This window comes from Manduca sexta, chromosome 4 (genome assembly GCF_014839805.1).
Source record: "Manduca sexta isolate Smith_Timp_Sample1 chromosome 4, JHU_Msex_v1.0, whole genome shotgun sequence".
Classification (NCBI taxonomy): domain Eukaryota; kingdom Metazoa; phylum Arthropoda; class Insecta; order Lepidoptera; family Sphingidae; genus Manduca; species Manduca sexta.
In genome coordinates, this window is record NC_051118.1 from 2,158,044 (window position 1) to 2,171,680 (window position 13,637).

At 35.3% G+C, this 13,637-nt stretch overlaps 3 protein-coding genes across 3 annotated transcripts; 2 read left to right on the forward strand and 1 right to left on the reverse strand.

Moving 5' to 3' along the window:
* The first annotated feature begins 133 nt into the window (after positions 1–133).
* Positions 134–1,256, forward strand: LOC115447954 (EKC/KEOPS complex subunit bud32). Its single transcript, XM_030175257.2, has one exon. It carries the CDS (start codon positions 272–274, stop codon positions 974–976), a length of 705 nt encoding a protein of 234 aa, XP_030031117.1. The 5' UTR covers positions 134–271; the 3' UTR covers positions 977–1,256.
* A 330-nt stretch (positions 1,257–1,586) lies between these two features.
* Positions 1,587–9,839, forward strand: LOC115447949 (39S ribosomal protein L39, mitochondrial). Its single transcript, XM_030175253.2, has 8 exons — positions 1,587–1,788; positions 1,873–2,052; positions 6,274–6,374; positions 6,799–6,940; positions 8,144–8,362; positions 8,711–8,824; positions 9,235–9,350; positions 9,691–9,839. Exons 1-8 carry the CDS (start codon positions 1,716–1,718, stop codon positions 9,778–9,780), a joined length of 1,035 nt encoding a protein of 344 aa, XP_030031113.2. The 5' UTR covers positions 1,587–1,715; the 3' UTR covers positions 9,781–9,839.
* A 185-nt stretch (positions 9,840–10,024) lies between these two features.
* Positions 10,025–13,482, reverse strand: LOC115447948 (gastrulation defective protein 1 homolog). Its single transcript, XM_030175252.2, is given in 7 exon segments — positions 10,025–10,271; positions 10,273–10,771; positions 10,773–11,174; positions 11,336–11,531; positions 12,199–12,310; positions 12,785–13,107; positions 13,110–13,482. Coding segments are annotated over 7 exon segments (1,947 nt in total). The 5' UTR covers positions 13,306–13,482; the 3' UTR covers positions 10,025–10,052.
* Between the last annotated feature and the right edge of the window lie 155 nt (positions 13,483–13,637).

Below are 13,637 nucleotides of genomic sequence, written 5' to 3' on the forward strand. Positions count from 1 at the left end.
GTAATATTTTGCTTTTATTTACATAAAAAGTGTTACCCGTTGATTGTATGGGATGTAAATTATACATTTGAATGATGGACGGTATTACTATTCCGGTTGCATTTAGACTAACTAAACGATTTTTGACGTACTTTGGCAAGACTATAAACGTCAAAATAAATAACCAAACAATTTACGGGCGGTTGCAATTCGAAGTGTGATTCATGTTAGAAAATAAGACTTAAACGTGAAAAATTTACCATATTGAGTGAATAAAGACTTGTTTGTAAATATGGTTGAAGAATTGAAGTTATATAAACAAGGGGCTGAAGCAAAACTCTACATCTGCAACTATATTGGCAAGCCCACATTGATTAAAGAAAGGTTTAAGAAAAACTACAGGCATCCCGATTTGGACTTATCTATTACCAAAGATCGTATTAAAAATGAGGCCCGGTCCATTGTTCGTTGTAAGGCAGCTGGCGTTTTAACACCATCATTGTATTTAGTTGATTTCGATCGCCGAAGAATATATATGCATCATTACGAAAAAAACATAACTGTCAAAGATTTCATCATAAACATTTCAAATTTATGCAAAGGAAACGAATCATACAGTCTAGATTTAATAACAAAAATTATTGGTGAAACTGTGAGGAAATTACATGAAAATAATATTATACATGGAGATTTGACTACATCGAACATGTTGCTTGTGCCAAAAAATGAGAATGAAGATAATTGGATGGAAAAAAATGATTATGAATTGGTTATGATAGACTTTGGTCTGTCATATGTTGATTCAAGTGTTGAAGACAAAGGGGTAGATTTATATGTACTTGAAAGAGCTTTAATAAGTACACATAATGATTACCCTGAATTATTTGGTAAAATACTTGAAGCTTATAAAAATTACAGTAAGAATAATATCAAAGAGATATTAAGCAAGTTTGAAGATGTCAGAGCGAGGGGTAGGAAGAGAACTATGGTTGGATAGATTTAATACTTATGCCTATACCATATCCAGAGATAAAATTTAAATGCAAATAAATAGAAACCCATCTATCTATATCCTTTTAGGATAATACCTTGATAATGCTTGTCAATTAATTTATTATGTTAAATACAATTGTTGACATCATGGAAAAATAGGATATTTGTGTGCATTTAATTTTTCATTCTTTGATACTAAAATATAAAACATGTTAAGTTTCTATTTTAATCATAGCTCTATAAATATGTGAGTTGAATAAATAAATAAAATATATATATAATTATTTTGTATTATTGAATCCCATAGTAAAGTAAGTATAATTAAAATAGCATCTTTATGCAGCTGTATTTAGTACCCTAAACAAGAGAGTCACATTGCAGGTACTTAATCTGCATGTTACCATTTTACAGAATAAACACAGTGTGATGCAGTATGAAACACCATTATAACTCCTAAATATTTTCTAAAATAGATGTCAATGAAAGAAATGTTATTATATATTAATATTTTTACTTGATAATATACTTTGTAAAATAACAAATATGTTTTCCTTGTGACTTACAAGGTTGTAATATTATTTAGCTGAGTGTATGTGACTCCCATGAAATTTAATGCTAAATAATATTGATACTCTGCAAAATACTTTGGAACGTGAACTGTCAAACAAGTCTGGATGAAATAACCTCAAAATTCTTTTCGAAATCTCTCATAAAGCTATAGTGGATACAGAAAATATTAAAAAATGAAGCGGCATATAACAGATGTATCGAAAACATTAACCGCTACTGGATATACAAAGTGTTTACCACTCAGCAGTAAGACAGAAATCATGTTACAAATTCAATAAACTAGAAAATTTTGTGGGTATATAAACATTGAGTTTTCGTATTATTTCTTAGGATTTATAAGCACACAGGAGGCCGTGGAACGTCGTAATCACATTTTCTCACTAGAAAAGAAGCGGCAAATAGAACAAGTTGGTAGAATTGAGAAAATTGAGGTTAGATACAAAGGTATCCCCAAAGATACAACTTTTATTATGAACAAGGATTTATCAACACCGTACGACTGCACCAAACGTGAGTATAAAGCTGTTATCAGTAGTATTTATTTTATTTTTTCTGGTGGTAAATACTACAAATACTTATAAATAATTGAAACACTACTCAAATTTTTTAATAATTAAAATTACCATACTCTGCCTATCACCCTGAGACATAAGTTTTTAAGAGCGTTTACGTGCCGCGCGTGAAGTCAACTATAGGTAAATCTTCGCAAAATTCACTCACACAGAGCCGTTGCGTAGCTGTGTGCGTAGAGTTAGCGCGTCGGCTATCTTATGTCAGACCAACCAATTTTGATCTTTTCGCTTTAATTATCTAATTGGAATGTAACTTATGATTTATGAATTTATGATAAATGAAGAATTCTATTATTAAATATGTAAGAATTCATCATGAAATAGTTTATATGTATCATTTTGTAATTATAAAAAAATAAACATTTTAACAAATTTTAACGGCAATTTTACAAATTGTTATTTTCACTTTTAAATGCAAATGCTTAAAAAATTTAAGCATTTGCATTTAGAAAAAGTACCCTTTAGTAAAAGTGGAGCTCATCACAGAAGCCGAAAGATAGGCACCAGAACTCCGTGTATTCAGACAATAAATCAGGAAAATTACTGTGCTACGATGTTTATAATGGACCACATAATTACTCCATAGATCTGCAGTTTTAATATTTAGCGTATTGAAAGTTTAAATTAAGTCATTAGAAATAACATATATTGAATTTATATTTTGAGTCAGAAGGCGTATGTAATGAGATGTCATTTTTAGGTGTATAACTAAAAAGTGAGAAATAAAAGACTTTTTCGGAAGTTGGTTATATTTTTTTGGATAGTTTTTTTTTTTAATAGGTATTGCTTCTCAGTGACATCGATCATCAATCGATCGATTGTACATCCATGTATAACAATTTACCAGTTTTATATCCATAGTTTTGCATAATATTTGCGACACACGACGAAGCAAAAATAGTTGGTTCTGTACTTGTTTTTGACCAACAGCAGTCAGCTTTGACTGTAAGTATGGGAATACCGTCTTTTACATCGCCACAGGCAACATCTTTATCAGTTTCTTCCCTAGCGGCCTCTTGCATCCTGTCCTCTGCAGCTAATTTCAGTCATTTAGCTAACTCGTCGTAACATTTCATGTAAACATTTTGCGTTAATATTGGTAAATGTATGGAAGCTAACTGTTCGTTTAAATTTGATCTACCAACTTCAGTCATCATAGCTCCATTCACAGTTCCACGATATACGTCCATACTATCAGTATATCTCTTAGCGCTTAAATAGCTTAAATTCCATATTGCACATATTACACTTCATTAAAAATGTTGACTGCAAGCAAACATTCTCTTTCAATAGTTGTAAATGTTCGATACTACAACCTGTTGCTCTGTTGTGGTTATTGAGTGTTTTAATTTGATCCAAAAAATATTGAAAATCTATAATTTTGCGGCTTTTAATAACCTTATTTATTTTGAGTGTAATATCAGGCACGATTACCTAAAAATTAAAAAATATATAGAATATACTATTATTGTTATCGAAGTTTACGCAAACACTACATACTTAAGTAAAACTGCATATGGATCTAGACGCGTTTAATTTATACAAGTATAATGACGCCGAAACCTGCACAGGGTTAAACATCAGGATAAAATTATATGTAAAATTGATGTGAGCGTGTAAACCTAAACTAGCCCAAATAGTTAAGAAGATAGGTATACTAACTACTACTAGTAGCTTTATTCACTAGCTACATAAATTACCAAATCCCTTATTTCTAAGGTTTAAAGAGGAGAAAGATATAGGATTCCGTCTCTCGTCACTTTGAATTTTTCTTAACAGTGCGCATCAGTGAACACAAAACCTTGTTATTTGAAAGTAAGCGTACCTATGCATTATGCAAAAAAATCAGCCAAGTGCGAGTGGGACTCGCGCAATGGGTATTTGGCCAGTTGTAAACGTTTTGATAACGGGACAGCAAAGTGAGTCTATAAGGCTAAGAATTCACGAAGCGGTTTTTACTCGCGCCCGCCGTGGTTGAGAAACGGCTGTTTTATTTCCAAACTCATGACGACCGGAGATCTGTGCGATTTGTAACCACCGCGGTTCCGATTATGTCCTGCAAACTTGGCGAGCGATTATCGCAAGGCGGGCGGTTACAAAATGGACAGTTAACGGTCAGTTGAGTTCCAGAACGCGATGGACACATATCAGAAACGATCACGATGGAGGAAAATGGCGTCAGATTTCTGTAACCACCCCTCCCCTACCGACTACTGCAGTCGCCCACCATATTTGCAGGCAAAACAATTTGCTACAAATTATCACTTTACAAAATTTATGTAAGACGCATAGTTTCCGAGATATCGCGAAAAAAGTGTTTTCACCCCTTTATTCATGATGGCGGCCAGGGGACAAGGGGGGCGACCTCACAAACTTGAGATTAAGCTTCTATTGACCCCCCACACATGTTCTAAAATTAAAATTGGGTCCTCTAAAAAATACAAAGCTCATGTAACATTTCAATGGGCTTATTGCTTTTAGCTTAAGGTTCCATTTTTTTCCTTCGAGTAACTATGCTCAAGTGTTTAATGAGTAAAAAAAGCAACAACCATAACTACAGACGCATGTTATAACATTAGTACATCGATCTTTTAGCTTTTTCTTTAGCCGAAGTTTCAGCGTTGTTACGTTTCCTTTTCTTGCCTAGAAATAGCTTTACTTCCCATTGTGTCTGAAACATAATAATATAATAATAATTTATAGTAACTACTAAAATTATTGTCAATCATTTAAGAAAAAATTATTTTACTTACTAAAGTACTAAGATGTGGCATTCACTGTATACACGTGACTATTTTTCTACGCACAGCAAAGTCCAACTGGAGTCTCGCCGGAGCGACGAGCGATACGTCCTCTCTCTAGAAAGCCTCAAGGCGGACTAATTTGAAACGATTTGCGCGTTGCGTTTTATAGTGGTATTTAAAATATTTATAGAAAAATAACAGAACTAATTTTGTAGAATTTTTAAATTGTATGTTTTAAGGAGATGTTCTTCTATTATAGTAATCCAATATTATATTCAATTAAGTAAGATATAGTGATAAAAAAATCATTTAAATGACCAACATTTCTGAAATTTTCGAATTCTTTGAATTTTTATTTCTCAAGAATTAAACATAAAAGATATTTTTCTCTACTAACTTTTTTCTTCAGGATCTTTTTAGTTAGATAAAAATAACATATTGTTATGTTCCTTAGTGGTTTAAGATATTTTGAGCTTCGAAATAGACGTTCGAAGCGCAAATTTGAAAACCTCTGTTCAGTAATCATTAAACAATTTACAAATACTCAATAAATCTAAAAATGTTCTCTACTAACTTTTTAGACAACAAAATTTTCTATAATAATTACTAATTCATATGTTTTTAAAATAATGTTTTGATGGATATTATCTCCTTCGAAAAGTGCTGTTTTTGAGACATATGGCGCGCGGATGCGTAAACGCTCTTAAGTTACAGTTTACAACAATACTATTTTAGTTTGTAGTTTAGTGGAGAAAAAAAAAAATGATGATATTACAACTCCAAGATTATGCATTAAATTTTATGTTTTGGTTATCTTTTTCAACTGTACACCAGTGGCATAGCATAGGTTATTGCCGCCCATAGCAGACTCAATATTTCTCGCCAAGGCTTAAGAGTATTACATCTACCACCTCCCTTCTCCCCACTGGTATTTGTAACAAAAGTAAAAATATTAAAGGTTTTATTATATGCATTTTTTATCCCCCTAAACATTGTACTGAGGTAAGGCTGCCTCATCCATCCCAACTACACTAAGCCACTGTTACATATGAATTCATATTAAATTCAAATTTTGTAACTATTTTTGTACTTATAAAAGCACACTTGGTGACATGAAACTCAGGCCTTGCCTACATCAGTCACCATTCTGTTTAATACATGTACGTACTTTAATAGTAACATTTTATGTGATGATGATATAATAGTAATAAAGATGGTAGTACAGCAGTGGCAAAGCGTCCACACCACTGGATTCCAACTGGCTTCCCTTTTAAGTTGATTTCTGATTGTCTTAGTTTTTCTTGTCTGTTAAATTGGCAGCGATATGTTAACTAAGACAATTTATTTTTGCCTCGAGTTACCTCTTGGAAAATTTCACCCTTCACCACTGTAGTATTGCATATTAATTTCAACAGATTTGGGCCAGTGGTACATGGAGTCTAGTGCACTGGCTGTGCTTGATGGCTCTGTGTATTGGGATATGCACAGACCACTTACAGAAAGCTGTACACTTGAAGTAAGTCATTATTAATTTATTAGCTTTATACGGTCATGTCAGAGCGTCTGGTAATTTTAAATAACAATCATGCAAGATATTAAATCATTGGTATGAAGAGGGCACATCGTATTTGAAGCGGCACTTACTTCCGAGTTGTCAAACTGTGTGGAGCTCTAGAAATAAGTTCAGAGCAGTTTTGGAGTCAATCTCCTCCACCTTGCTCTACTTTCCTGCTAGAACTGCAAATTAAATGTTCAGGATTTTATCTATCCAAAAATAAATCATGGGATAATATGGTTTTCCCATAATTTATGACTTACCAGCTGGTCCCAAACAGTACTTGTTTTAAAGTGTAGATCAGTTAGGTATGGTAGAAATCCCATACTATGTTAATTGCTTGATTTTTACAGATATGTTTGATATTTGAATGTTTATTTTACAGTTACAACACTTCAAAGTGTCGGAGCCTCAGCAAGTGAACAAGGCGTTCTGGCGCACCTGCTCGCTGGTACTGGGCGCGTGCGCTACTAACGCATTCAAAACCAGTGTGCCCGTCATCCTGCATAGTTTTCCACAGCCTGATAGTAAGATCAAATCCATTACAATTTTTTAAGTTAATAATTTGTGATATATCAAGATGTATTATTATTTTGTAACATTTATCAAATTTATTATTAATTTTATATTAATGAACTACGGACCATCCACAAAATCCTCCTAAAATAAAATCAACATAAGCCCAGTTAATTATCAACCAAGAGATTTCTATTTATTACAGTTGTTATCATAAGTAATATAGACCCCCATCTACCTGTAAAATCTATACTATTATATAAAGCTGAAGAGTTTGTTTGTTTGTTTGTTTGTTTGTTTGTTTGTTTGTTTGTTTGTTTGTTTGAACGCGCTAATCTCAGGAACTACCGGTCCAAACTGAAAAATTCTTTTTGCGTTGGATAGCCCTTTGTTCGTGGAGTGCTATAGGCTATATATCATCACGCTATACCCAATAGGAGCGGGGCAGTAATAGCTAATCTCAGGAACTACCGGTCCAAACTGAAAAATTCTTTTTGCGTTGGATAGCCCTTTGTTCGTGGAGTGCTATAGGCTATATATCATCACGCTATACCCAATAGGAGCGGGGCAGTAATGGCTAATCTCAGGAACTACCGGTCCAAACTGAAAAATTCTTTTGCGTTGGATAGCCCTTTGTTCGTGGAGTGCTATAGGCTATATATCATCACGCTATACCCAATAGGAGCGGGGCAGTAATGGCTAATCTCAGGAACTACCGGTCCAAACTGAAAAATTCTTTTACGTTGGATAGCCCTTTGTTCCTGAAGTGCTATAGGCTATATATCATCACGCTATATTCAATAGGAGCGGAGCAGTAATGAAACATGTTGCAAAAACGGGGAAAATTATGAATTATGAGAGCTTCCGTTGCCTGCGCTGCGTAAACGGTTAAAGTTATGCAACAATGATGTATGACGGGAATGTTTCACTTAAAAAGTTCTAAAAAATATATTATAACACAAAACCTACCCCGCTGCATCTGTCTGCCTGAACGTATTAAACTCAAAAACTACCCAACGTATTAAGATGAAATTTGGTATGGAGACAGTTTGAGACCCTGGGAAGAACATAGGCTCCCGGGAAAGTACTACTTTTATAACAGAAAACTTTAGCCTGAAAAACTTTATAACGCGGGCGGAGCCGCGGGCAAAAGCTAGTGAAAAATGAAAAATATAGACTATTTTGTACGTTTTAAACAAAAAAACTGTCTACAGTTCGCAGTGGCTCTTTCATCTACGACGTGGATCTGCCCTCCTTACCTGACTGGCAGCCCACCCACCAGGAGCTGGTGACCCTCGGCGCGGAGTACGTGAAGTTCATAAGACAGAACCATGCGTTAGAACGGCTGGAGGTCAGCGCAGCGTTGGCACAAGAGATGTTCGTGGACAACGAGCACAAGACCGCACAGATTCCAAGCATAGCCAGGACGAATGGTTAGTGTGAAACTAATTAATAAGTGAATAATTTTATTTTTCGAGTACATTTTCTATATGTACAAAAATATATCGCTTCTAGACTTCTTTCCTAATGTTTTGTTTGTTGAGCTGATTTCCAAATTGTATAAACCGATTTTGACGAGACACTTTAATTAGTACAGGAGTTTTAGAGGATAATTTAACCTAGGTTTTATTGCAGTAAGGGTCCAAAAGACTGCACAGCCCAAATTACAAATCAAGAAGAAAATAACCAAATTATTTTAGCATAAGAACTTTCATTTAGCAGTCACCCACAGCATCGGCCCGTATCTTTTTGATTACAGTTTCAGTTTACGATTGTTGCAGGTAAAGTGACAGTATACAGGGTGGGTGATCATGTAGACATATCTAAGGGTCCCCTGATATCCAACACTTCACAGATAGGACGAGCATCCATCACATCTGTGCATAAATTAACAGGTATGAATAGGATATTTTGTAATTAACTAAGCTATTTTTTTTATTTGTGCAAGGTTAAGTGCCCCCACTGCACCCGCTGGTAAGTGGTGTGGGGTCCAATAGAATGTAGACTGACGAGAGATGATTACTTCTCGCCAGTCGACACAATTATGCCGGTGTACCGATGTCGCTATCCAGGCGGATATAAAGTACCACCAGCAAATAAATAATATCAATTCCAACTGGGCCAAAAATATTCCTATTAAAATACGTCTTTTGTAAGCATGTCTAATAAATTAAGTACTCAAATTTTTATATTTGCACTGTCAATCCAAAGATAGGTTGATTATATTGGCTGCAAGATTTTCATTGTACTAATTTTCCAAGAACACAAGCAGTGGTATATCAGTAATATGTATTTAATATATCAGGTTCTTCAGAAAGCGGAGTAAAGCAGCTGTACAGGTTCCAGGGCGTGGCGTTGCCCACTGGAGTGGTACTGAATCATTTTGCGTTCAGCATCCTCACAGACAGAGCTAAGAAACTGGTAATATATATTCGTTTAACCATCAGACGAATTGCTTGATTGTCTTAATATTTATTTTTAAATAAAATAAAAAAAACACTCAGTTGAGCCTGCACGTGATTATAACTAAGAAAGCTGATGGTAAATGGAAGAATTAGGGGAATATATATGTAAACATATAAATCAAAACATTTTCAAATTGTGATATTTAAGTCTTACTATTAGTTGAGCTAATTGTTATCCCATCTGCTTTAAAAAAATCAGCTGTTGTAAAAGTCAATAATCATACTTTATATTTAATTGTCTAAAATTTTTTGTTACTGGATATTATTTGAATTTGTATTTTTTTTATTATTTCCAGAACTCAGCAAGGTCACCTCTAGGTCCTGATATATTTGGCAAGAAAGAGGATGATATGGAGGTCCAACAGAGTGCCGCTGCCAAAGCATAATAATATTTAGTGATTGTTAGTTAGTGTATTGTATAAGTTATTATAAATGTTAAGAATGAGTTTGAACTTTTATTTCGACGTATAATTAACTCCCAAATATGTCAGATTAAACAGAAATTCAGAGAAAATCAAAAATTTATCGTTTAGGACTACTGGATCTTTGGCATCTTATTTTGGGGATGATTGAATTCTCCCTAAACAAAGATAATTATGAAAGGTGGTGTAGTTTATGAATTAAGTCACACCAGTTTGATATAATTTATTTATTTACACTACGATTTTGGCTTCTTTGGATCTGAAGGGCCTTCTTCATCAGCATTCTGAAAAATTGGCTGAGGCTGTGTTTTCTTATAAGCCGGCGCCACCCAGAATGGATTCTCCTCCGCCTCCTTGGCATACTTCAGGATAGCCTCCCGAGGATCCTGTTCATCATCAACCCTCTTGCTTAACCCTAGATTTCTGATGACGAAGGAGCTGAGGGTACTTCCAGAAAGCAACCACACGGCCTCCCTGACCTGACGTGATTGGCAGATCAGGTCTGTGGGACTTCACAGGATCTAGCCTGTCCTTCTCCATCTTTTTCTTGCTTGTTCGTAGTTTCTCTTGCCTGAAGAGTGGTAACGCATGAGGAGTTATGATTTGCTGCGTGCTGACTACTTCTACCGAATGCTTCTTCCTATGTGTCTTCACTATGCACAGTTTTGCTCCTCGGAGGCTGGTCTTTTTGTCATAATAGCATTTCACCACACCATTTCCACATCCCACGAAGATTTGGTTAAGTTTCGCGTGCCATATAGCCTTGATTACGTGAGATTCCGTCACATCTATACTTGTGACTTTGTCGAACGTTTTAGTGTTGAAGAATAATAGTCTACCAACATCCTGGCCTCTCTGCAACGACTCTCCAGTAAACACCATCGTATCGTCTGGACTAAAGGCACAGTCAGTCTGTTCGTACCTTGAAAACAGATTATCAAACACATTCAATGGTTTTGAAGTTCCTTAGATCCCATAACTTTAACCTGTCATCATTCCCCCGGCTGGCCAAATAGGTTCCTAAATATGAGAATGAAATGCTTGATATCTCCGATTGCTTCTGATGTGCGTCTCTCAGTAGAGTTGTAGTATTGACATAATTTTTCCTATGGTCCCACATTTGTATAGATCCGTCATAACAACCGCAGGCAACAGTGTTCCCGTCTTTGGAAAAGGCGCAGGCTGTGGGGTTGGTTTTCAAGCCGCCTTGCTGTCGAGGTTTGATTACAGCTTTGTGCTGCTTTGGGTTGTCTGTTAGCCAGAGTCTTAGAGTGCCATCTTGGGAACATGTCATGAATTCTTCCCGGATGTGTGGGTGCCAGCAGCCACTGTTGAGTGAGGCTGTGTGACCTTTCGTTCTGGAAAAAAATTTGATGAATGTAATAAATATTTTGCAAATAACCAATTCAATTTTGCTTTGTTTGTATTTTTTTTAATTATTTATGAATTTGAAGATATAAATTTGATAATCAAGATCATCATAAAATAAACTACTTATAACACATTCCACTTTACTTACCTAGCCATGTCAGTTATATACTGGTCTCCTTTAACACACTCCAGAACCTCAAATCCGTCTCTGTCCAGCACCTTGGCCTGGGCTGATCCACTGACAACCAGAATAGAATCACCAGTCGAAGAGTACTGCAATGCCTTGATTGGGTGGTTCTCGCATGGTTGCAGTGTTCGGAAGGAACGCATCGATGAATCCATACCTGTAAACATATTCTTTATATCCACAAAGAGATAGAGAGTTTAGAGACTTTTCCGCCCTCACACCAACCACTAAAACTCCTGTGAGCCAGGATCAGCAGTGGCACGCATTTTATGACACCGAGCAGTGAAGCTCGGCGAGTCTCAACGAAAAAACTGATTGACTGAGTGACTGTTCAGATTGGCCTGTGTATATTCATCGCACTTTATTTAGTGCCACATCTGGACAACACTTCACTCACAATTGGGTGTAGTTTGGTTTCAAATTTTATATTAGTAGTAAACAAGCAATTAGATTACCCACACTACCACATAAATTATCATATGGATTAGCAAGTAGTAGACTAATCTCATAGACCGCACAAAATATCAAGAATGTTATATCTGCAAAATCGACAATACAAACCTTATGCGAAGACTAAACAGAACTAAGCCTTTCAAACTTGTGTATTGCATATTAACAGGAAACAAATAATAGTGTCAGTAAGTATATATAAGATCCGAACAAATTGTATTTATGTTACTCTAAGAAAGTTCCTACAACATTATTCAGAGTTGTAAACTTAAAACATAGAAAATTAAGTTAAAATTGTATTGCTTAATAGTATTATAGATTAGATTTAATTAACCGCAAAGAACCTGGTTCTTACAAAAAAGAGAAAAAAATACCTGCAAAATCCCAGAATGACACTTCATAATCTATAGAGCCTGTAGCCAGCCGGGCACCTGAAGGGTCCACCGCGAGACCCAAAACCGCTTTGGATCCATGATGCATCTCCACCTGGAACATTGAAGTAAATATTAATCTTTGAAAATACATTTTCAATATATGTATAATATATAATATAATAATATCAGCCCTGTTAATACAGGGCTGATATTATTATATTATAGTTGTAGTAGGGTGCTAGCTAGTATAATTACTATCCTGCTGCTGCACAGGCCTCTTCTACCATTGAGAGGGATTAGGCCTTAGTCCACCACGCTGGCCTAGTGCAGATTGGTAGACTTCATACACCCTCCAAAATTCCTATAGAGAATTTCTCAGGTATGCAAGTTTCCTCACAATGTTTTCCTTCACAGTTATAGCAAGCGATAATTCACAAAGAATACACACATAATTTGTTTTTTAGAAAAGTTAGAGTCATGTTGGCACTTTTTATAAGTTATTAAAATAAAACTTATTTATTACATTTTTTTTCTGCTGACATTTTAAAGACTGCAGATTTTATGGACAGCACATATGTGTACATACCTCATGTGAATTTGGTATCCTTTTCTCTAAACTAACTTCATCATCATCTGAATCACTCAATTCATCATAACTGTCTTCATCTTTGGTCTTCTCATCACCTAAATTTGGTGGCACTGGAGGGCCTATTATATCTTCATCATCATCACTACTATCTTGTGATTTAGCAGTCAACGTTGGTGGTAAAGGAGGCCCAATTAAATCTTCTTTTTGTGCTGTTTCTGGTGCAGGTTTAGGGTCTTCCAACTTCTTTTTACTGGTTTCCTGTGCAGTTTTTCTAGCCTGTTCCAGCATCTCTTGTAAGTTGAAGTTTTTGGCCTTTTTTACCGAAGTTTTTTGATCCCCATTACGCTGTGTACATGTTGGCTTTCCAGGTCTTCCGCTATTTCCTCGATTTCCTTATGCTCTTGGATGGGTGTGCGTCCGAATGTACCGAAACCTGATGATGAGGCATCTTTTGTGCCTTCTTCCTGTGACTTGGTTTTAAAACTTATTTTTCCGAAAGATATCGGTTTTTTATTCATGTTTGTGTAGTTGCAGTTCGTGAGTTATTACGCATATACTACTTAACTCAATTTGGCTCTTATATTGAACTATGATTAGAGATTTAAACCTTGATTATTTTTGTAAGAAATTTAGAAAGCACACGATTTATTGACATAACAATAAAATCGCTATCACAGGCTCAACAAAATGTCAAATTCCCAATATGTCAATTTTGTGATTGTTTTGTCTTTTTCACATCATAAAGGTACTATAAGAAAAACATATTACTTATGTTAAAAACTATACAGTCGTGGATAAGAAACGTAACTATGTACTTATGAACGTTTTGTTGTTACGCGTTAATATAAGG